The 23,964-nt window shown below is 54.4% G+C and overlaps 1 protein-coding gene across 1 annotated transcript in view; it reads right to left on the minus strand.

The window, feature by feature from the left end:
* Positions 1-19,126: 19,126 nt before the first annotated feature.
* Positions 19,127-23,964, minus strand: part of PTH1R (parathyroid hormone 1 receptor) — a 67,633-nt gene continuing 62,795 nt past the window's right edge. The window contains exons 12-14 of the mRNA XM_077304677.1: positions 23,603-23,644; positions 20,222-23,000; positions 19,127-20,104 (exon numbers count right to left, since the gene is read on the minus strand). Of these exons, the coding sequence (XP_077160792.1) occupies positions 22,638-23,000; positions 23,603-23,644 (405 nt within the window). The 3' untranslated portion in view covers positions 19,127-20,104; positions 20,222-22,637. The remainder of the gene's footprint in view (positions 20,105-20,221; positions 23,001-23,602; positions 23,645-23,964) is intronic.

The raw sequence follows: 23,964 nt of genomic DNA on the forward strand, positions 1-23,964 counted from the left end.
CTCTATGCCCTACTGTTGGCTGGACAGACAGACCAGTGAGGGTCCATCTGATCCAGCGTCCTGTCTCACGCAGTGGCTGGCCAGTTCCTCTGGCCAGCCACTGAGTGAGACAGGACGCTGGATCAGATGGACCCTCCCTGTTCTGTTCCAACAGGGCAGTTCTGAGGTTCTTAGGAAGGGGCAGGAATGATCTGCCCCTTGGGAATCTTCCCTTTTGCCATGCAGAGCTTCTCCAGCTGTCCTTATTCTCCCCGCGTATTTTTCTGCCCCCCTGCAGGGAGTCCCCCTCGGCACGTGGACACCCCTGTGTGGCCTGGTTTTTCAGCTTTCAAGACGGACCTGAGCCAGCGTTTGGTATGCTAATGATGGTGATGTATTGTTTTCAGTGCCTGTTCAGTGTCCTTTGGATCCTGGGAGGAAGGGCGGGGTGGAAAAGTTTTCCCCAGAATGTCGAGAAATCCAAAGCTAAGGCTTAGGGCAAGGTTGTTTTCTAAACGTCCCAGAAGCCGCAGGTCTCTTTCGCTCAAGCTGTCCTCGTGGCCCAGCCGGTGTTGCCTGCCCCCTCCAAGCGCCACAGGACCGAAATGCAGCTCTTGCTTTGATCTTGGTGAGATCTGGAAGACGCTCTCGGTTTGAAACTGTATTTCCTGAGCCAAAGTCTCCGTCTCTTTCTGGCTCCTTTTGCGAATCCCTCCCTGCCTTCATCTTCTCTTCTTTCCCTAGGACCAGGGCCGGCGTCCCTGCACCCTGAGGTGGGGCAGCTGCCGGGACCCAGGGTTCCTGGAGGGGGGCATGACTTCTGACCACCCTGCCCCTGTTGCCCACCCACCCACCCGCCTGCAAGCACTCCCAGCTGTACTCCAAGGGCTGCCAGGCCAGGCTTCTCCTATCCGTGGGGAATTGAGTTCAGGAGGTGCCTGGAGGTTTGGAAGGGGGGGGGTTGGGGGAGGGGAGGGGCCTCAGCAATGAGAGGTTTGGTTCATGCACAGTCTTGCGTATGGACCTCAGTCCAGCTTGCGTCTCGAGACCAATAGAATTTGCTTCCTTCGCCTCCTTAAGAACAAAGCATCTCGCTAAATAGATCCCTAGGAAGTAAAAAACAACAACAACAAAACAAAACACTACACAGGATGAATTTATGACCTCATGGCTGTTTGCTCAGCCACTTAAGATTTAAATGGAGCAGCATGACTCAAGATGCATGAACTATAAACAGGCCTTGCTAAATGACCCGCGGGAGAAAGGGGTTCGTGGGCTGCTGCTATTGTGTGGCCTGCTAATGAAGCATCGTTCATCAAGATGGGAAGACCACGACATGCATTAAAGGCAGGCGTCTCTTGGAAAGGAACTGAGGGCCTCTTAAAAAGATCGGAGACGTCCTGAAGCTCAGCTGTTGGACTGGACTTTTTAACGAACATTCGTCTTTATTAGGAAAGTCACCCTCTGCCTTTTGTACACGGAATTCTTCTAAATCAGATCAAAACCGTTCCAGAAGACACTCGGGGGACAATTGAGAAAAGCCCCCCCGCGGAGAAGGAAAGAGCTGTTTTGAACTGATTTAGACGGAGGATGAATGACACGGGCTACAAAGCCACAGTTATCAAAAGCATTAAGCTCTAACTGACAGACTGGCTACCTGGTGCTGAGTCACCGTCAAGACAATTCAAGCTAATGACAGTTTCTGCCAAGATAGCGCAATGTTATTAATATAGAAATCCTCTTCGTAAATAAAAAATTACCGCCCTTCAAGCGAATAAGGGGCCCTCTGAGTTTACTCCATAAATAACTATAAATATCAAGCCATTCATGTCACCAAATCAACTACCATTCTGCAGTCAGTGTACTGTATTCTCTGAATTTTTGTTTGAAGAGGCGGAGACGGTTTAGTCCAGAGGAACACGGAACAAAATCTTGGGCCCGGTTGATGCCCACAGGCTTCTCCAGGGTTGCAGGAAATATTTGTGAGCAAATATGGTGTTTAGGCTGAATTGGCACATGAGATTTATAACCCAGAATTACAACGAAAGTGATTTTTCTGTCATGACATCTGTGGAGCCTCAATGTATGAGCAGCTTGGGTCAACCCTAGGCCAAGAAATATGGGCGTTTTGACCTTTAGTAGGAACAATAGGACATTTTGTATTTTATTGTCCTGGCTGGGCATTATTTATGTGCTCACATTGTATGCTGGAAGTACTGATGCTCCAAATGATCTTAAGCAAACCTGGTTGCTAATTTTTAACAGAAAATAGATGTCTATATCCTTTTGGAATGCATTTGGATAAGTGTCAAGGAATTTTTGATGGGAAAATATCTTATTCAGAAGCCAAAAGATAAATCTTTCAAGATATGCAACGGAAAATGCAACGGAAATCCGTAACAGAAGTAATTGTCGATTGGCAAAATTTAAAAGACACAGAGACGCAAGCTGTAAGCCTCCAGGAGGACGGGCATGGGGTGTGTGCTCCTCTACTGAGCCACACTCTGTACAGCAGTGGTCTGCAACCTTCCTAAGGCCCGGTCCGGTGGTGGTGGGGAGGGCGATTGTGCGGCCGCACGATCTTGTCATGTCAAGATCTTTAATTTGACAAATTCCTGTCCCTGTATCGCATTGCTTGAAATCAAGCTGAGAACAAACAACATCCAGTTCAGAATGGCAATGTGAACACTTCTATAGTTGTTGTACTTTGGAAGGTGAATTTTGTAAAACTTTTTCAAATTAAAAAATATTTTTTTTTAAAGTAAAGAAACGGACAGCCTGCTCTTAATTGCAACTTCAGAACCTTCTCTGCACCATAAACTCTTTTCTCCGTCTAATTCTCTCTGAAAATGTCCATATTGCCAGGATTACCCCATCTCTTCTATGCTGTAATTAAAAAATTTACTTAAATATTTACTTATATCCCACCCTTTTCCAGGAGGGGGGGAGTCCAAGTTGGCTTGCATCTCTCTTCTTTCCCCCATTTTATCCTCACAACAACCCTGCAGGGTAGGCTAAGATAATTTAAAATCCTCATATTTCCATGGAACACCCTAAACAGGGAGAATATATTCCTTTTAAATATCCTGTTCATCACACTTATTTATGCCAACTGCTTCTAATTAGGCTCTTCTTCTTCTTCTTCTCCTCCTCCTCCTCCTCATCTGCATTTGTTAACTGCCCTTTCTCTTTGGGCTCAGGATGGGGTCTCCTCCTCCTCCTCCTCCTCTCCTCCTCCTCCTCCTTTTTCTTCCCTGGATGGGACAAATGGGATGTTCCAGTCAATCAGGGATCACATACAGAGCCTCCAGTGTATTCTTTCCCTGCAAAGTAGCCACAAAGGGACGGGTGCTGTTGGAGGTTAGTCCAAATGGGCATGAAATGCAGGGAATATATTTTGGTTATCTTTAATGGGTCCTCCCTGCCCCCCAGTGAAAGGATCCCTGGAGAGGCGGCCGGCCAAGATATCAAGAGGCCAATTCATAGCTGCCACATTCCGTAAAGGGCAGGAAGCCCTGTTAGATGTGAGTTTTGCTCTGGCTTGGGAAGTTTCCTTCAAATGTTAAACCAATATTAGCTGAAGATTGGCATGGGTCTCTGGCCACAAACTATTAGCGGGCCCTTATTAGTCCGTTAGCCGTTGCCAGACAGAAGCCCAGAAATGTGAGCTCCCGTACAAACAACCAGGGAAGTGAATTATGAAGCCTGCTACAAAATGGCAACTCCAGGAATACCTGTGTGTGTTTCAGTTGCCAGGTGACCCCTTATAGCGGGAGGTGGCCTGTCACCACCTCCCGAAACCTTCGCCACTGCTTGAATGAGCGGTGGAAGGAAATTGGGGAGGCGTTCGGCTGATAGATGGCGCCATGACACGATGCACCAGGAAGTGGTCAGGTATTATCATGGAGAGTTTGAGGGAGATTCCTAGACTGTCATGGTATAACTTCTGGGTTTCATCTCCCAATGTTGATTTATGCTCCCGCTCTCCCTGCCTTTTCCCCGGAAGCTCTCAGAGGTTGAGGGCCAGGTGTGACAACCCTAATGTGTGTGAGAGAGCAGTATTAGGACTGGCAAAGTCCAGCTTCCTGGTGTGGGAGGCAGGGAGTATCTGGAAAGGAAGGGAAAAACCAGCTGTCCAGAAGCACATAGGGCATGTGGAGGGCTCCAACCTTACAGTTGCTATACTGGGAGACCTCCTGGTGAACCTCTGCCCTGCCTGCTGGTAACTGCAGTGCTTGCAGAAGGAAATGGAAGAGAAATCTGGGTTTGGCTAGGGTCATGCCAGCACAGTGATTTAAGAGAAAAGCAGGGTATAAAACCAACCCAACTCAACCCAACCCCTCGTCCTCCTCCTTCTCCAGCTCAGCAATGTCCTTGTAGAGACATGATAACCAGATCTGTACACTGTATTCCAAATGAGGCCGCACCTCAATTATTCTCAGTCCCTTAACTAACAATCCTCCCTCCCTCCCTCCCTCCATCCATCCATGTAGGATATTCCTGATGGATTCTCTGCTGTGGGACGGAATGCTAGGGGGTGTAGTGGTTAAGAGCAGGGTACCCCTAAATTAAATAAATAATTGACATCAAATTATTGTTCTTGACAGGACATTTTGAATTATCTTATTCGCATAAGCAAACGTTATTGTTTTCTTCAAAAGGAAAAGGTACTTCTTTTTTCTTTGATGAAGCCGTCAACCCCATGAAAAGTTATGGGCCCCAGTTTCTCCCTCCAGGCCTGGGCAGCAGCTGATGGGAATACTGGTAGGAGCTCGAAAGGGGGCTGATCAACTTTCTCCCGAAACCAGAGTTTTCACAGGGGCTTGCTGGATTGTGAGAGGCAATTAACCACCTGTCAGGATGGCCGTTTCATGGCCTCTTCACTCGCCGCTCACAGGATGTACTTGCTCTTCACCGCTCTTAATAATGGTAATAATAATAATTAAGGAGACAAACCTCATAGGGAAATGTCACAAAATTTCTCCGTGGCAAAATCTGCGCGTTGGAGACTCGGAGGCTGTAAACAAGAAAGGCGTTGGCGGCCCTTGTCCCCAGGAGGTTAATTTTGCTCCTCAGCTGCTGCCGATTGAGAATTCGACCTTCTTGAAGCCGTGAAAGCAACATGGTTGAGCGGAGAGCAAGATTATTAGGCGAGGCGCCATGCTGAGGGTAGAAGTGGGCGCGTGTGGCTTGCAATCACGGCTTTGCCGCCTTTAAAAAAAAAGCATAATTATGAGATTTTTCCCCTTCCTTCTTTCTAACCACATCAAATCATAGAACCATAGAGTTGGAAGGGGCCACACAGGCAATCTAGTCCAACCCCCTGCTCAACACAGGATCAGCCCAGAGCATCCTAAAGCATCCAAGAAAAGTGTGCATCCAACCTTTGCTTGAAGGCTGCCAGTGAAGACTGGCCCCCTGGGTGATGGGCACAAACAAAATGGTCCTCCACAGGAGGCGGAGCCAAGCACACAATGGCTGCCACGGGAGGTGGAGCCAACCTCAAAATTTCAGGGAGTGAGGTCACAGATAACTCTAATAGTGACTCTTCAACCTTTCGGGCAGAAGCCCTGCCTTTTGAAATGACCACCTTGTGCATTATTCTCATTTCCTTTCTTTGCGGCCCCTCTCCGTGGGCTTGGGGCAGCTTACACCATTTCTCCTTGCATACACCCCACTGGCTTTCCCTCATGCATTGAAGCTCCTCCCACGCGGCAGCAGCTGCTGGCAAAGTACAGCCAATCAGATCTCCGATGGACAACCGGAAGCCCTGCAGGGCAAAAGTCCCGCCCCCTTTCTAAAACCCCTTGGTTGATGCCAGGAAAGGTGTCGCCTGGCCCCCATGGGCATCTCTTGGGGGTAGGGGCTGGCCTCCTTCAACTGGCAGCATCCCTCCAAGCTCTCAGGCAGAGCTCTGAAGGAAAAGGCCACATCTGAAACCCAGCTGCCTCCTGCTGAATCAGATGCTGGGTCCGTCCAAGTCGGTATTGTCTGCTCAGGCTGGCAGCGGCTCTTCAGAATCTCAGGCAGAGTTTTCTCACATCATCTCCTACCAGGTCCTTCTCGCTGGAAGATGGTGGGGATGGAGCCCGGGAGCTTCCGCATGCCAAACGGATCCTCTACCACTGAGCCACAGCCCCTGGTGCATCCCCAGCCGGGTCCCTCCCGTGTGATACCTGCTGAGACGGGCCTTCCTCCCTGGGCTCCTCCTGAAGCAGATGAGGAACTGTCAAATAACAAGCGTTTGGTTTGCTCAGTTACATGGTTGCTACCAGCGGACCCCCCCCCCCGGGTGGACGACTTGCCCGCCATGAGGAAATGGGCAATTACAGCAGATGCAACCCCATCGGATCTGTCTGCGAAAGGAAGACAAGTGCGCCGTAATTGGGTTTGAGGCAGGGGCTAATTCAATCAGGGGCCAATGTCGGAGCAAGCCGTCTCTTTTAAAGGAGTCCCCCTGCACTGCGGATCGAAAGCCTATTTTCGTTTACACAGTTGGCCAGCTGGACTTTGGGCACTGGAGCCGAAGCGTGAAGAATGCGACATTTGCATGTGTTTTGCATAATTTATTCTGCCTCCGCTAATCACAAAGGGCCACGCGGGTGGCACGGCTCCCAAGTGGCCTTTTTAAAACATGGAGGCAAACAGGTGTGGGTGTATGTGTGTGTGTGTGTGTGTGTGTGGGCTTCCAGGATACACTGCAGTCATGCTAGAAAACAGTTCAACGTGCTGAAATTCACCTGGATGCCCCTCAGTGAGGGATGCCAGCCTCCAGGTGGGGCCTGGGGATCCCCTGGAATTACAGCTCCTCTCCAGACTGCAGAGATCAGCTCCCCTGGAGTAAATGGATGCTTTGGAGGGGGGACTCTCTGACCATGGGCCCCACTGAGGTGCCTGTCCTCCCAGGGTCCACCCCCAAAGCTCCAGGTGTTTCTCCACCTGGACTTGGCAACCCGACACCCCTCATCCCTTGCAGGGGGCCAGGAGGGACCTGGTATTGCTCCTCCCCCACCGCAGTTTTCTGAATGATCAACTCCCAGCTCATGTTCAGCACACAGGGCAGGAGCCACACTTATGGGAGACTGAACATGACGAGGCGAAGAAGCTGGCACGCACACAGAAAGCTCCTGCCCAGGAGGGCACTTGGTTGGTCTTAAGGTGCCCCTCACTCGAACTTTTCTCCGCTGCTTCCGGCCAACACGGCCGCCCCTCCTGAGTCAGTGTAGCTGAAGGAGTCTGAACATGCCAGAGCGGGGAGAACCAAGCTGCTCGAAAGAATAAAATAGTTTTGTTTAGAAGAGGAATGAGAAAGAGGAGAGTTCTAACTGGACTGTGACTGGCCCAGGGTCACCCGGCTGGCTGCGTGTGGAGGGGGAGCAGGGAATTAAACCCAGTTCTCCAGATTAGAGGCCGCCCCTCTTAACTACGACACCACGCTGGCAATCCTAGGAGAGTCACATGCTTGGCCCTGAGCTCTCCTGGGATAAGAAAACAAACAAACCCTGATAGGTAGAAAACACAGTTGAAACGGTTGATGATTCTGTCATATTTTAATAGAAAGCCAGAAGCCTCACTAGCTGCGGTTCTCTTCACTCTCCCTCAGCGAAGCCTACCTCACAGGGTTGTGGTGGTTCTAAAATGGAGGGGAGAGCCATGGAGACCTCCCCCTGGCCCTGAAGCCCAACAAAGCTTTGGCAATTTCTGGGAATTTGTGGCCAAGAGAAAAGCTGGACTGGCAGGACAAAAGCACAATCCTTTTATTCAGCAATCTGAAAAACCGCTTGTTCTCTCTGGCCATTCATTTGTCCAAAATGGTGCACGTATGTGTTTGAACACCGGCACAAACACGGAACCCTGGTTGGTCCTTGATCCCCTAAGGCAGGGGTAGTCAAACTGTGGCCCTCCAGATGTCCATGGACTACATTTCTCAGAAGCCCCTGCCAGCATTCGCTGGCAAGGGCTTCTGGGAATTGTAGTCCATGGACATCTGGAGGGCCGCAGTTTGACTACCCCTGCCCTAAGGCTTACCAAGCCACCGCTGCCGAACAGCCGATAAGAAACCTCTGGGAAAAATGATGTTAGGCGTGTTTTGAATTTGTTGCACCCTCAGGATTTAAGGACTAAAAGAAATAACTTTGAAAGAACTTTAACCCAAGAGCTGGTGTATATAGCTGTCGGGGACCCGCTTGCTAACTGAAAAAACAGGGTGCCCCTTTGAAGAAAACGTCACGCCAGGCCGGGTGAACGATACAACAGGAACAAGCTTTATTTCAGCAACGTGGAGTCCGCTGGTATGGAGTAAGAGCTTCCACCGAACTCCAGGTGGAAGCTCCCTTTTATACAAAACCCACCTCCTTAGGCTGTATTGCCCCACCCAGTACTTGCGGAGGGAACATGCTGATACAATCATGACTCATGCACATATGCGAGGTTTTCCGGGGTTCCTGATGGCCCATTTTCCTGGAACAAAGGGCCATCTCCGGGCCCTTGTCAAAAGGTGGAGGGGGACATTGAGGTTCTTTAGCGGCCATTGCCACCTCAACGATCGGGTGGGGCGCCCAGCTGCCGGCTTGCCTGTGATCACCATGCCCTACCTCCGTGATCGCGGGCGCCTCTGATGGCGGGGTTCGGTCCGGTTCCCAAGCCACCAAGGACCGAACCACGACATTCTGCCCCCCCAAAGGTCCATTCTCCAACCCCCCGGGACGGCCAGGATACCGCTTGTGGAAACGTTCAGTGAGTCGGGGCGCAAGGACGTCCGCTGCCCAGACCCATTCCCGGTCCCCCAAAGCGAAGTCCTTCCATTCCACGAGGTACTGCAACTTCCCCCTGTGGAGTCTAGAGTCCAGGATATCCGCCACCTCGTGGTGCTCCCCCCCCGGCAGGACCTCGGGCGCTGGCGGGGAAAACACGGGGTGCCAAACGTCACCGTCCGGAGTTTTTTTTAGAAGGCTCACGTGAAAGACGGGATGGATGTGCCGGAGGTTCTTGGGGAGCTTGAGCTTGACCGAAACTTCGTTGATCGGGGCCAAGACCTCGAAAGGCCCCAAAAACCGAGGGCCTAGCTTCTTGCTGGGCAAATTCAACCGTAGGTTCCGGGTGGAAAGGTAAACTCGATCCCCCGGTCGGATCTCCTCAGCTGGTCGTCTCTTCCGGTCGGCGTCCTCTTTCTGCGCTGCCTTGACTTTGTGGAGCTGCTCCTGCAGCGACTTCCAGCAGCTCCCGGCACGCTTCCCCCACTCGCGAAGGTCGGCCGATTCCCGGGTGGGGACCTCTCCAAGCTCCGGGAAGTGTCTCAGGTCTGTCCCGTAGACGACGGCAAAAGGCGACATCTCCGTGCTGCTGTGGTCTGCGTTGTTGTACGCGAACTCGGCCAGGGGGAGCAGGGGCACCCAGGTGTCTTGATGATAGGAACCGAAACACCGCAAGTACTGCTCCAGTACTTGATTAACCCGCTCGGTCTGCCCGTCCGTCTGGGGGTGGTAAGCGGAGCTCAGCCCTTGCTCGATGTCTAACAGGCGCAGGAAAGCTTGCCAAAACCGGGACACGAATTGTGAGCCCCGATCGGAAATCACCTTGTCCGGCAGCCCGTGCAGTCGGAACACGTGATCCAGGAACATCCGAGCCAACTGTGAAGCACTGGGGACACTGGCGCAAGGAATGAAATGGGCCTGTTTGGAAAATAGATCTACCACCACCCAGATCACCGTTTTCCCCTTGCTGGGAGGCAAGTCTGTTATAAAGTCCATGGAGATCACTGACCACGGCCGGGTCGGGACCTCGAGCGGGTGCAGCAGACCTTTCGGCTTGCCAACCCCCGGCTTGCAGGTCAGGCAGACAGGACAACCACTGACGTAAGCTTTTGTGTCCCGCCGCAGGCTGGGCCACCAAAACCGCCGCCGGGCCAACTTCCAGGATTTTACGAAACCGAAGTGCCCGGCGGTCTTAGCATCGTGGCAGAGGCTGAGGGCTTCCCGTCGTAGCCCTTCCGGGACGTAGACAGCCTCCCCCCTCCGCCAGAGACCGGAGTCCAAAATCAAAGAGTCCCGGAGCTCAGCCAGCTCCTCGTCTGTCCCGTAGGCTGCCACTAGGCGGTCTCGGAGCGGGGCGGTCGCCGGGTCGGGCTCCCATTCCTCCCTGGCCCGACGCCTAGTGACGACCCCCCGTCCCAGCTGCTCCTCACCAAACACAGACCTGGTGCAGGGAGCGTACCCCTCCCCATAATGCGGCAGACGGGAGAGGGCGTCCGCGAGGAAATTCTCTTTGCCGGGGATGTGACCAAGCTTGAAATTGTACCGCGAAAAGAACTCCGCCCACCTCATCTGCTTGGCGTTCAGGGATCGCGGTTGCCGGAGCGCCTCCAGATTCTTGTGATCTGTCCAGACCTCGAACGGCTCCTCTGTTTCCTCCAGCCAATGCCGCCATTCGGTGAGGGCGAACTTAATCGCAAACGCCTCCTTCTCCCAGGTAGACCAGTTCCGCTCCGTTTCGGCGAATTTTCGTGAGAGGTAGGCCGCCGGCCTCAGCTGTCCCGCCTTGTCTCGCTGCAGGAGAACCGCCCCGGCTGCTGCGTCGCTGGCGTCGACTTGTACCACCATCGGCTGGGTTGGGTCGACGTGCAGTAGCGTGGGCTCCGACGCGAAAGCTTGCTTGAGGGCCAGGAACGCTGCCTCCGATTTCTCATTCCAGCCGAGCGCTGCGCTGGGCCGCGTGGCGCGAGGACCTCTCCCCTTGGTACCTAGCAAGTCCGTGAGGGGAGCCACTACGGAGGAGTATCTGGGGATGAAGCCTCTAAAAAAGTTAGCAAACCCCAGGAAGCTTTGTAGCTGTTTCCGGGTGCGGGGCCTTTCCCAGGCCAGCACCGCCTGCACCTTCTCGGGGTCCATAGCTATGCCCTGGGCTGAGATGCGGTAGCCCAAATAGTCCAGGGAGGGACGGTGGAATTCGCACTTAGCCAGCTTCACGTATAGGTGGTTTGCCAGCAGGCGCTTTAACACCTCCCTCACCAGGGTCACGTGCTCTTGGGGATCTTGGCTGTAGATCAGGACGTCATCCAAATAAACAACCACCCCCTGAAACAGAAGGTCCTGTAACACCTCATTAATTAGACTCATGAAAACCCCAGGTGCCCCGCTTAAACCGAACGGCATCACTTTAAATTCGAATTGTCCCAATTGACAGTTAAACGCTGTCTTCCACTCATCCCCCTCCCGGATGCGTACCCGGTAGTACGCCTCCCTTAGGTCCAGCTTAGTGAACAGAGTCCCTTTGCCCAGCCGGGCCAGCAAATCCGGGATCAGCGGGAGGGGGTAAGCGTTCCCCGCTGCGATGGCGTTGAGGCCCCGGTAGTCCTGGCACAGCCGTCGGGACCCATCCTTTTTCCGGACGAACAAGACTGGAGCTCCCATGGGACTGGAAGCGGGCCGGATGAAACCTCGGGCCAGATTTTTTCCCAAAAACTCCCGGAGGTCCTTGAGCTCACCCTCACTCATTTTGTAGATGCGCCCTTTGGGTAGTACCGCCCCCTCTGGGATGTTGATAGCGCAGTCCGTGCGGCGGTGTGGGGGTAGCTCGTCCGCTTCCCGCTCGCTGAAGACGGCTGCGAGGTCTCGGTACTCTGGCGGGACCTCGGGCTCTGGTTTCTCCTGCTGCGCCGCCGCCGCTCCCCTGGGACGCGCCGCCGTCCTCTTGTGGCTGGAATTCTCGTGGGGGACCCGATGCCGTGCACCCACCGTCAAGTCGAACTTCAGGGTCCCCGCCCGCCAGTCCACCACGGGGTTGTGTTCCTTCAGCCAATCCAGGCCCAACACCGCCCGATATCCCGCTACGGGGACCTGGATCAGCCACCGCAGCTCTTGGTGGTCCCCTATGTGGATGGCGATAGGACCCACCTCCTCCCCGAAAGGTCCCCCCTGAATCGGGCTGCCGTCCATCTGGACGAAAACCAGGGGAACCTTCCGAATGCGCTTCGGTAGCCCCAAAGCCCGGGCTATCTGGGGGTGGACCATGCTGTGGTCGCATCCAGAGTCCAAAAGAGCCTCCCCCACCCAACTTAGTCCGTTCTCCGGGTTCCGGAGCTCTAAAATTACCACGTTCGGAGGTCGCGCCTCATGCTGTAGGGGTTTCCCCTCGCACCGCGGGACCTGCTGCCCGGCGCCGTCTACAGCAGGTCCTGGCCGTTTCCCGTCGCCTGGGCGCTTCCCGGTTCGTTGCGGAGGTCCTCCGCCCGGCGTGCCTGCTGGGGGCGTGTCGCACCTCCCCCCTGGGAGAGCCCGCGGTCCTCCCCCCCTGGCCGTTGGCACGCTGCTGCGAAATGTCCTGACCCCCCGCATTTCAGGCACAGTCCTTCCCGGCGTCTTCTTTCCCGCTCGGGGTTCGGGGGTCGTTTGGGGCGAGAGTTGTCGGGGCCCGGTCTCGGCGCCTCGGCTGACCCGCCTTTGGCCTCCCGGGGGGGTGCGGCGGCCCAACCCAGGCTGGCTTCCAGCTTGGCGACCACAAAACACCACCCCTCCAGTGTAGACAGATCTTCTTCCGTCCCCTTGATCACGGCCCATTCCCTGAGCTTCGGGTTAAGGCCCTCCCGGAAGTACTCGATTTGGGTCTCCTCGTTCCAGGAGAACACCTTGCCTGCTTCCCTCCGGAAAATGTCTATATAGTCCATAACCCCCCTCGTACCCTGTCGAAGTCCCTTGATCCGACTCTTTGCCTTGTCCTCAGCCTGGGGGTCCTGGAATCGTCGGCGGAGCGCGACCACGAAGTCCTGCAGGTCCCGAGTTGCCGGGTCGCCGCGCTCGGCCAACCCCAGGTACCACTGACCCGCCTTGCCCTGGAGACACGAGGCCACCCCCCAGACCAAGTCCTCGGAGTCCTCATACCGGTCTCCATACCTCCGGGCATGCGTCAGCGCGTGGAGGAGGAACTGCGGGAGGTCGTCCGGCGTCCCGTCGAAACGCGCCTTAAGCTCTGGGGGGGAACGTTTTGGAGAGTAGTCCGACCCCCTCCGGATCCGGGATTCTCGGCGTCCGCCGTCTCGTCCTGCTCCGCTCCACCGGCTACCAACTTGCCCAACGACGCCGTGCCGCTCCCTGCCTTGCACGTCGCTCCTGCGTTGGTCCGGCTCTCGCCGCCCCGTCGGCTCACCCGCTCCCCCGAGATCCTCTGCTGTCTCGCCTCTCCGCTGGCCGTCTCGCCTACTCGGGACTGAAAACTGCTCCGGGTCGGGGTCCGGGGCCCGCTCACCAGTGCCGGGCTCGTCCTCGTCGCTGGAGGCGTCCTCACTCGACGCGATCCCCTCCGCCGTTGTATTACCAGTCCCTCCCGGCCCGGCCCGAGCTTGCTCACGGGCTTCAGCTGCCTGCAAGCGCCTGGCCAAGTCCGCCATGGCCCGCCGCAGGTCCTCTAGGGATTCCTCAGGTCTTACCGGGCGAAGCGCCTGCCTCAGCTGGGTGTCCCAGGTTGGGGCCAACCCCCCAGACCTCGGCGCGCTCCCCGCCGTGCTTGGGAACCCCATGGCCCGGCGCCTTCCCTTGGCCGCCGCTGCCGAGGGTCTGGGGGTCCCGGACAGCTGCTCCTGGCCCCCCGATTTTCGGAGGAAATCTCCCGGGGACATTAAACTCATGTTCCCGGGGTTCGTGGGGGTCGAGACCGCCCCGTTGCTTGAAAACGCCATCTCTGGATCCGTCCCGATAAGCGCTCGGATGCGATGCCGACCCTGGAGTTCGGTGGGAAGCTCTTACGATGTCGGGGACCCGCTTGCTAACTGAAAAAACAGGGTGCCCCTTTGAAGAAAACGTCACGCCAGGCCGGGTGAACGATACAACAGGAACAAGCTTTATTTCAGCAACGTGGAGTCCGCTGGTATGGAGTAAGAGCTTCCACCGAACTCCAGGTGGAAGCTCCCTTTTATACAAAACCCACCTCCTTAGGCTGTATTGCCCCACCCAGTACTTGCGGAGGGAACATGCTGATACAATCATGACTCATGCACATATGCGAGGTTTTCCGGGGTTCCTGATGGCCCATTTTCCTGGAACAAAGGGCCATCTCCGGGCCCTTGTCAAAAGGTGGAGGGGGACATTGAGGTTCTTTAGCGGCCATTGCCACCTCAACGATCGGGTGGGGCGCCCAGCTGCCGGCTTGCCTGTGATCACCATGCCCTACCTCCGTGATCGCGGGCGCCTCTGATGGCGGGGTTCGGTCCGGTTCCCAAGCCACCAAGGACCGAACCACGACAATAGCCTGCTTTTCACTACCCGGAGGAGTCTCAGGGGGGCTACGCAGCGGCAGGCGATCAAAACCACCTCTGGATGTCTCTTGCTTTGACCTGGGGAGTCTAGGCCAGCCCGATACTCAGAGGCTACGCAGGGTCGGCCCTGACTAGCCCTCCAAGCTGCCCTCTGACCCTTCCTCTCCCCCCTTTGCCCCTTTCCTCGCTACACAGGGCCTTCCATGGAGACACATGTCTCTGCAGCTCTGTCCTGTCGAGATGATGCCCTCCTTCTCCCACACACACGATGCCGGACAAGCTGGCCGTTTGTGATAGAGAAAGCCCTCTCTAGATTTGGCTTCTCTCCCCCCTTTCGACCACAACCTGAACGTGCCCCGGATCTCCTTGAATCAAAGTGAGTTTCCCCCTTTTTGCAGTAGCCTTCAGGATCCCGCGTCGTCGGCTGGCCCAACCTGGCTGTATTTGCCCAGCCTCCCAACAGTGAACTCCAGGCGTAGATTGCAAATTGCTGTCAGCATCCGGTGGTCCCTCTTGCAGTGCTGCTCACCAGCCCGGCCCCACAAGGCATTTAAACAAATCAATGGCCTTGATTGCTCACGCGGTCGGGGAGGCTTTAAGTGTTCGGATGGCTCAGTCTGTAACAAGAAAGCTCAAGAGGGCCCTGAGACAGTCTCTTTCTCTCTGAATCGGCATCAGCAACCCCCTCCGTCCCCAGGAGTTCAGGGGAATAGTGGGGAGGGGGTTGGGTTGCCAAATCCAGGTTGGGAAACTCCTGGAGATTTTGTGGCGGAGCCTGGGGAGGACGGGGACCCCAATGGGGCACAAGGTCCCAGAGCCCCCCCCCCCCCAGCAGCCATTCTCTCCAGCGGAAGTGGTCCCTCTCGTCTGCAGACGAGCTGTAATTCCAGGGGACCCCCGGGGCCCGCCTGGAGGCTGGCATCCCTACTTCAAACAAGGCTGAGAAAGACAAGTTTCAAAGCGAGCACCGTCAGGGAACAAGGAGTAGCCTAGAAGATCAGGCAGATTGTGGGTGTGTTCCCAGGGAAAGTTCCCAGGGGGGCTGTGGAGGGCAGCTGGGAGCCCCAAGCCACGAGAGCCAAGCCCCGGTAGCTCCCTCTGGCATGTCAGGGACCGCTCAGCTTGGCTCCCCCTAGAACCTTTTGGGGTTCCCAGACCATGTCTACCCACCCTGCGTGGTGTTGTGGCTAAGAGCAGCGGAGATGTGTGATTAGCAGTGTTAAATTAGGAACTGCCTGATATTTTTCAAATAATCTGATTGGCTCGATTGGAGACTTCCTGCTCCTTTGAACTTGCTCCCCCCCTGTTTACCGCCAGAACAAACCAAATGACTGCAGACAACAGTTAGAACAGTTAGTTAGATCTCTCTCACCTCTTTCTTTACAAAGTTCTTTCTCTCTTGCAAATAAAACTGTTTTGTTCTTTTTAGCAGCCTGGTGCTTTACACCTGTCTTGCATATTTAAACTCTGCCAACAATCACATGGTCACCCTCCCCTGTCAAATGTCTAAAAGTGCCCATTGGCTCCCGAAAGGTCAGCCCTCCCCCCCCCCTCTGCTGTCAAAAGTCAAGAGATGGGCAGATAGATGGCTTTGCAAGAGAGTTCCCCCTTCTGGGGAGAGGCAAGCAGACTGTCACTCAGCAGAACAGAGAGGAATATAACAAGCCCTTGCGTGGGCTCTGTCTGGCACATCTACCGCCACCAGCCACGTTTGCGAGCTGTGACTCCTGCCTGCCACGCCGGAGCAAGGATGCCGATAATTGCCAGGCAGGGATGAAGTTGTGCACCACGTTCTTGCAGGGAGACTCTGAAGTGGGTTCTTTAATGATGCAGACACAGCCGGGGGACCAGGTGTCTCACCCCCACGTCTCCTGGCGTAGGAAGAGAGGCACAGGATCCGGTTCCCTCGCTGCAGAAAGAACGGGTGCTGAATGTCTTCTGCGAGCAATTAGCCACTGGGCTTCAATTTTTAATTTTCTTTATTATAATCCCCCCCCCCTTTTTTTGCATTCGTCGCTTCTGCCTTCGGGGAAGTGTGCCTGATGCTCCATGCTGCGGTAGCCCATGACAATCGTTGCAGGGAGGCCTAGCTAATTGCTTGGGAGGGTAAAAGTGTTTCCCTGGGAGTCCCTCCAACTGTGCAGGAGAAGCCCCAGAGAAGTGACCAGCTCCCCTGCCTAGCCCTGAGATCTGCCTTGAAGACCCCGTGCCTCGAATCTGCCATGGGATGGAGACAGGAAAAAGAAAGCTACTACCTCTGCATAGTCAGTAAGGAGACTGATGTGTTTCTGTAAATAATCTTTCCAGTAAAGATTCTGTCTTTGAAACCTCAAAGTGCTGTGAGTCTGGATCTGTGCCTCATCCACAAGGTAACCGATCTTGGCTTGCATACTGTGTACTTTCAAATGTTCTGATTCTCTGTGGCTGAACAAGAACCACGTCAAACTTGGCATCAGGGCAGCTTTGGAATTCTGACCCAGGGTGGTGGTACAATCATAAAATAGCTACCATAGAAGATGGATTCAATCCAAAAACAGCTCCTGCAGGAATAGCTTTATGATGGATGCATAATACATATTTATAATTGGCCTTTCTAAACATTGGGCTCTCTATTGATCTGTTTAGGTTTGCCCTTTGTTCTCTTTGTTTTTGTTTCTTATGGAGCAAGGATGGCAGCAGAGGAAAGGACCCGAAGTCATGGGTTTAAACTACAAGTACAACGATATAGGCTAAATATCGGGGAAAAGATTTTCACAGTCCGAGAAGTTCAGCTGTGGGATGGGCTGCCTAAGGAGGTGGGAGCTCCCCTCACTGGCAGTCTTCAAGCAGAAGATGAAGAGCTGTGTTTTGTACCCCGCTTTTCTCTACCCGAAGGTGTCTCAAAGAGCCTTACAATCACCCTCCCTTCCTCTCCCTGCAAACAGACACCCTGTGTGGTAGGTGGGGCTGAGAGAGCTCTGAGAGAACTGCAACTGGCCCCAGGTCCCCCAGCTGGCTGCATGTGGAGGAGGAGTGGGAAATCAAACCTGGCTCACCAGATTAGAGGCTGTCACTTGTAACCACCATACCAAGCTGGCTCTTAAGCAGCAGCTGGACAGATCCTTCTCCTGGATGCTGGAGGCTGATCTTGCCTTGAGCAGGGGGTGGGACTGGATGGCCTTGCAGGGCCCCTTCCCACTCTAGGATTCTATTTGAAATCTGGCTGTGTTTAACAGGCTTCCCACCTAGCCCCTCCCGGTCTCTCTGCCCCTTCTCGTTTTGGTGGCCATGGACAACTCAAGGCCGAGAGGGAATGCCACAGCTCCTGAACAGAACTGCTGACAGGCGTGGCACCTCTCCCTTCCTGCACAGTCTGAATTTGTCTTTGCTTCCCAAAGCCTCAAACCTATCCTCAGTTGCTTCCTCCACCCGCTGACGGAGACGGCGGAAAAAGAGAGTCTTTAGAGACCAGCTGGAGCGTGTTGAGCTGTGGTGGACAGATGGCCGTCTCCCCCAGCCTGCCTGCCTGCCTGCCTCTCTCCAGAGGGTGTGTCATGCCCACCAGCTATTCCCTTGGCTTGGCACAAAGGGCTCCTGTGCCCAGCTAACCACAGGCTGGTTGGCCGGAGTTCTGTGGGGGGCACGTCAGAATCACCGTCGGGGGCCATGCCAGCAGGCCACCTGGCTCAGCTGTCTGTTGGCAGAGCGATCTCAGCTCCGAGGGCAAGCGGGTTCCTTCCACGCTAAAGATGCACAGTTAGCCAGCCAGCCAGCCAGCTGGGATATCTCAGAGGGAGGGGAAGACCCCTTTCTCCCCAATACCCTTGAGGAAGTTTCCCTACCGCCAGGTGGAATACAAACAAGAAAAAATCCATCTGGCTCAGTGAATCCGGCAGGTTAAAGAAGAATTCGTATATTCTAACTGACGGTCAACATTAAACACGAAGAAAAGCTCCCGTCTTCAGAATCTTTAATAATCGTCATCAAAACAACCAAATCCTAGGTCAGGCCTAGTTTCGTTGTTCATCTTCCTCAGCTGTGTGATAAAAACTGCATGTGACCAAAAGTTTTAAGCAAAGCTCTAGTTCCCATGGAAACAGAACAGAGGTTGTGCCTCTGTTCTGTTTCCAGGATGCCTTGAGCTCTGCTTAAATTTTGGGCCTGAAATAAGAAATTAGCAGCATTTGTAAAATGTACATGCCTTTTTTGCACAGTAACCTGCAGGTGTGGCCTGGAGATCTCCTGGAATTGATTTCTAGACTCCAGAGATCAGGTTTCCTCTAGAAAATGGACCCCAGGACCCCTCCCCTAATCCACCTTCCCCAGATCTTCAGGAATCTCAAAGTAGAAGAAGAGCCGTCTTTTTATATCTTGCTTTTCACTACCCAAAGGAGTCTCAGAATGGCACCGAATCTGCAGCTCAAAGGACATGATAAGAATAATAATAATAAAAAGTTTTCCGGACGAGGTTTGATGCAGACAATATTCACTAGAAATTCCAGAACAAAGACTTGAGGAGGTTTCTTTCCCTAGATGACAGCAAGTTTGGTTTGCATTGAAGAAGCAGCTCTTTGATCACACTAGTAAAATTTCTTATTTACATTTTTTGCCTCGCATGGACTCATCTGTTCTGCTTCGCCTCCAGGAACAGATTAGAGGCCGCTGCTCTCAGCCACCACCCCGCGCTGAACCAGGGACCTTCTGCTGCCAGGCACATGCCCAGCCACTCAGCCACCCGGGCTCAGGGCAAAGAACGCCGCGTGCCCCACTCTGTGACCCACCCCGGGTCATGCAAACCCCGAAACTGGTCTGCTGCCTTCCCTCCCTCCCTCCCTCCCTCCCCTCCTTCCTCCCTCCTGTCCAGTGTCCAATCCCCAGGCGCAAGAACGGATTTCCCATCGTAAAAATCAACGAAGCATTGGCTGAAGTCTTTTTTAAAATTTATTTATCACGGATGGATGTCTTTAGTGTGTAAACAATTCTTGTCCATTTCCCCCCTCCTTTTGCTCAAATCATTTCCAGACACATATTATTCATTGCAAGTCAATTTCTTTTGGTGAAAAACACAAATAATTAAGTCACATTTTTTCACTTTGCATTTCTAACAAAACATTTGCTGAATGATTCATTCCATTCAGGGCCACCTCTGACCCATTTTCACTTGTGGGAATGCACCCAGGATCCCCTCGCTCTTAGGACCCCAGCGGAGCTAGAGAAAGACCCCTTCCTCCCTGCCCTTGGCCCCCTGAGAGAGAGGGAGGGGATTCTGGAGGGGGGGACGGGAGCTCGGAGGAACACACGCAGCTGCCTGTCCAGAATCACACCCGTGGTCCCTTGCGGGGGGGTCCTGTGGCTTCTGACTGGTCACGGCTCTTTGGGGCCCCGATGGAGACCTCCCCTATAGGCCTGCCAGACCTCAAGAGGGGCTCCGAGACCTCTAAACACCAGGGGTCAGTTTCCCTGGAGAGAAGGGCTGCTTGGGAGGGAAGACTCCATGACAGCCCTTTGGCCACACAGAAGAGCCCCGGAAATAATTTTGCAGGCTTCCAAGAGCCCGGAAGTGATGTCAGGGGCCACGCCTTCATGCAGCGCCACCCTGAAATTGCTTACCCGCATGAAAAGGCAGGTGTGAGGAGGACTGAGGCGGGGGGAGACAGGATGTGATTCAAGGTGAGAGTAAGGGTGCTGAATCCGCTCCCTCCCAGGTGAGGAAAACCCAAGAGGACTCATGCCCAGGAGAGGAAAGGGGGAGCAACGGAAGCATCTGGCTTCTCAACTTGTGTCCGAGTCCATGAAGGCAGGATGGGAAATGCCACAGAACCCCTGCAGAACTCCCCAGACCCCTGGTGGGTCCACGGACCCCTGGTTGGGAACCCTTGCTCTACAGTAGGGGTAGTCAACCTGTGGTCCTCCAGATGTCCATGGACTACAATTCCCATGAGACCCTGCCAGCATTCGCTGGCAGGGGCTCATGGGAATTGTAGTCCATGGACATCTGGAGGACCACAGGTTGACTACCCCTGCTCTACAGCATTGTATCCCGCTTAGGACCCTCCCCTTCCAAATGTCCTCCGCCCCAGGCTCCACTTCCAAAATCCCCAGCAATTTTCCAGACAGGAGTTGGTAACCCTCTTTCCCGAACATCGGCTGTCTGAGCCCCTGGGAATCAGGTGGTGGAATCCTGAGTGTTCTAGATCGAAACCTCTTGCGTAGTGCAGGGGGTTGGACTAGATGACCCAGGAGGGCCCTTCCAGCTCTAAGATTCTAGGATTCTATGAAATACTTCAGGCCCAGGCGGGGCAGGAGGGGGGGGATGCCATCTTTAAGCGCTTTCTGGTGTTGAAAAACACTTTCCCCGCAAGTTGAAAAGCTAGCAGATCAGGAAGAAAGATCCAGGCAGATCCAGGCGTGGAACATCTGCACAGCCAATTCAAACCAGTTTGAAGCCAGCTTCGCTTTCCGTGGCTCTTCATGAGGGAATCTCCTGAATTAAAATTCTGAATTTTTATTGGTTAGACATCTTCTACTGTGATTGGAGGATGGCATCGTTGAGCCTTGGGATCCTGTGGACCTTCAGGTGCTGCTGGTCTCGAACCCGGCTCTTCCCCTGCGGACTGATGTTACGACCCACCGGAAACTACCTCTCGCTTTGCAGAACCTGACTCTCTGGAGTTACGGGGTAAAATTGTGTGTGTGTGTGTGTGTGTTAGGGGGGGGGAACCTAGACTCCACTGCAGAGGGAGGGAGAGGTGGAGACCTGAATGCCCCATGGACCCAGCGGTGCCTCTGGAGTTTAGTACCCCTGGATCCAAAGCATTTCAATGGGCAGCCAGATGTGCTGAAGAACCGATTCGATTCCAAAGGTTGGGGACCCAGCCCTGTAGCAGCCCTGGGAAGCCGCCCGTGAATCTCCCCATTGTCCGTCTCCTGCTTCCTCGTCGTAAAGTGCATCTACGCTGCAGGCTGGTCCACCCGTTGCTCCTACTCTCCGGAGAATCCTGGGAAGGGAAGTCCTATGGGGGGGGGGGTCTCCATTCTATGCAAAGTCAGCAAATGACGATTCCAGGTTTCTTTGCGGGATGGAAGAGATGGAAGTTTTAACTGGCAGGAGATGGATTTAATTGCCCTGAGCAGGGCTGCCCAAGCTAAGCTCATCATGAAGATCACGGAAGAGTCAGCCCTGCTTAGTACTTGGATGGGAGGCCCCCATGGAAGTGCGGGGTTGCTCTGCAGAGGCAGGAGATGCCAACCCACCCCTGCTGGTCTCTTGCCTTTAAAACCCCCAGGATCACCATAAGCCAGCTGTGATTGGATGGCACCTTCCACCCCCCCCCCCTCCCTGCATCACCAGAGGATGGAAGAAGCCTGGACTTGGGATGGAGGGGCCAACCCGTGAAGAACTCGCTTCTTTCTCACAGCATTGACACTCCCCTTGAGAGAGAGAGAGCAGAACAAGAGTTGTTTTTTTATACCCCGCTTTACACTTCCCCCCAAAGTGGCTTACAAACAGCTTTTCCCTTCCTTTCCCCACAACAGACACCCTGTGAGGTAGGTGGGGCTGAGAGAGCTCTGACAGAACGGTGACTGGCCCAAGGTCACCCAGCTGGCTGCACGCGGAGGACAAGTGGGGGATCAAACCCAGTTCTCCGGATCAGAGGCTGCCACTCTTACCCCTGATACCCCGCTGGCTCTCTTGGACCAGGGGCTCCCATTTGGTAGCGGTCAGAGGGAGTGACCGCAAGAGGGAGTGACCGCATGCTGTTTAGATGGAAGAAGTGTTCAGGTCCTCCTGGGGACATGCAGCCACCTCTTGTGAGAACTGGATCGGAATCAACGAAGGAACGAAAAATCAGCCTCACCACAGAAACCGAGACCAGCGGGCCACGCCCAGCTCCTGGACTCGGTGATCCCTGAATCCCTGTTCTGTGGACACGCCACATGATGGAAATCAAGTTGTTTTCAACAGGAGCAACACGGAGGCCCACCAGGGTCTGCAAGGCCTCGGGGCGGCTTGTAATGCACCCCCCTCCATCGCTCTGAGCCTCCCCTCTCGTCGCACAAGCCGTGACACGTGGCCGGCTCCCACGGCTGTGGAGCTGCGCATAAAGTCTACAGAGCCACGGGCAAGTCCCTGTAAACTCACAGTATCTCCTTCATTCCTTTTCCCGCAGTAGGATGAGCCCGGCTGGGCCTGGAGAGCCCAGCGTCCGCTGCCACCGTGGGAAAGCGGGCCAAGAAACGGAGCGTCTGCAATCAGACAGATGGCCCCCTGTGTCCCACAGAACATTCGACATCTTGTTCCGGAAAAATATAACTGTCCAAAGTCCCTTGGCGTCGGATGATGGGCTGGGCGTTCTTTCAAACACGCAGGGCTTTCGGGGGAACTCATCCCAATCCCTAACCATTGGCTTGTGGGGCGGGGTGGGGTGGAAATTTACATCACGGTCTCTTTCTCCTCCTCCACAAGTACCGTCGGCTTGTCTCCGTTGAAGTATCCCGATCCGTTAAGGAACTCCCCTTCTTTGTTGTACTGTTCCGGCACAGAGGACGGCATGGAGTTCTCGGAAAAGGAGCCGTTCTTGACGTACCCTGGCAGATTCCGGTGCCCGTTGAGGGACCCCGGGATGAGTCTCGTGCTGAGATGAAGGCCGATCCCCCCTCTTGGGTTGACGTTGGTGACGCTGGTGTGGGAAACCATGGGCCCGTAGCTGTATGTGGTGCTTCCGCTGCGGGCTTTCCGCTTAAAGTCCAGCGCTAACGTCCATCGGCTCCAGGACTTCTTGATTTCCGCTTGAACCTGAGGGAGTTGAGGAGCAAACAGGGATTTATTAAGCTCCGCGTGATCAGATCTCGGAAGCTGAGCGAGGTCAGCCCTGGTTTGTGCTTGGATGGGAGGCCCCCCAAGGAAGACAAGGGTGGCAGGCAGTGGCCAGCCAGCTCTCTTGGGAACAGATTGTGGGGCAGCCATAAAGCCGCTGGGACCACTAGTGTCAGATGGTTAATTTTTGCAAATTTACCCCCCGCCCCACAATACAGCATGCTTGACTGGACCCTTTTCCCTGCCATGTTTGGTTGATTCTGTGAAGGTTCAAGGGGGTGGCAGGTGACAGTGGGTGAGCAATAGGTTTAGAACCATAGAATCATAGAGTTGGAAGGGACCTCCTGGGTCATCTAGTCCACCCCCCTGCACTGTGCAGTACACTCACAACCCGATAGGGTTGTGAGTGTCCTGCACAGTGCAGGGGGGTGGACTAGATGACCCAGGAGGTCCCTTCCAACTCCATTATTCTAGGATTCTATGTTACAGTGGGACTTTCAGAACCATGTGGGCTAACCTCCTGCCATGGTGGGAAGCAGGGCCCTCCTGGATGATGCCTAACCGGATGCTACGAGACTTACCTCCCCGTTGCAGAAGCAGTAGATGATAGACACGAAGAACCCCTGAGAACGAAAGAGAAACAGACCACACATTAGTGCTGATCCAGGAGTATACATGCGCAAAAGGTGGAATAAAGTTGGGAAACACCTGAAGGGTTTGGGGGTGGAGCCTTAAGAGGATGGGGTAAGGGGAGGGACTTCAGGGGAGTCTAATGCCATAACCCCCCCCCCCCCTCCAAAGCAGCCACTTTCTCCAGGGGGTCTGATCTCTGTTGCCTGGAGATCCGCTGTAATTTCAGGAGATCCCCAGGTGCCACCTGGAGGTTGGCAAACCTGTGGTGCTCTGGAGAAGCTGGTGTTAACCGTGCTAGCCAAACAGTGGG

This window comes from Paroedura picta, chromosome 11 (genome assembly GCF_049243985.1).
Source record: "Paroedura picta isolate Pp20150507F chromosome 11, Ppicta_v3.0, whole genome shotgun sequence".
Taxonomy (NCBI): domain Eukaryota; kingdom Metazoa; phylum Chordata; class Lepidosauria; order Squamata; family Gekkonidae; genus Paroedura; species Paroedura picta.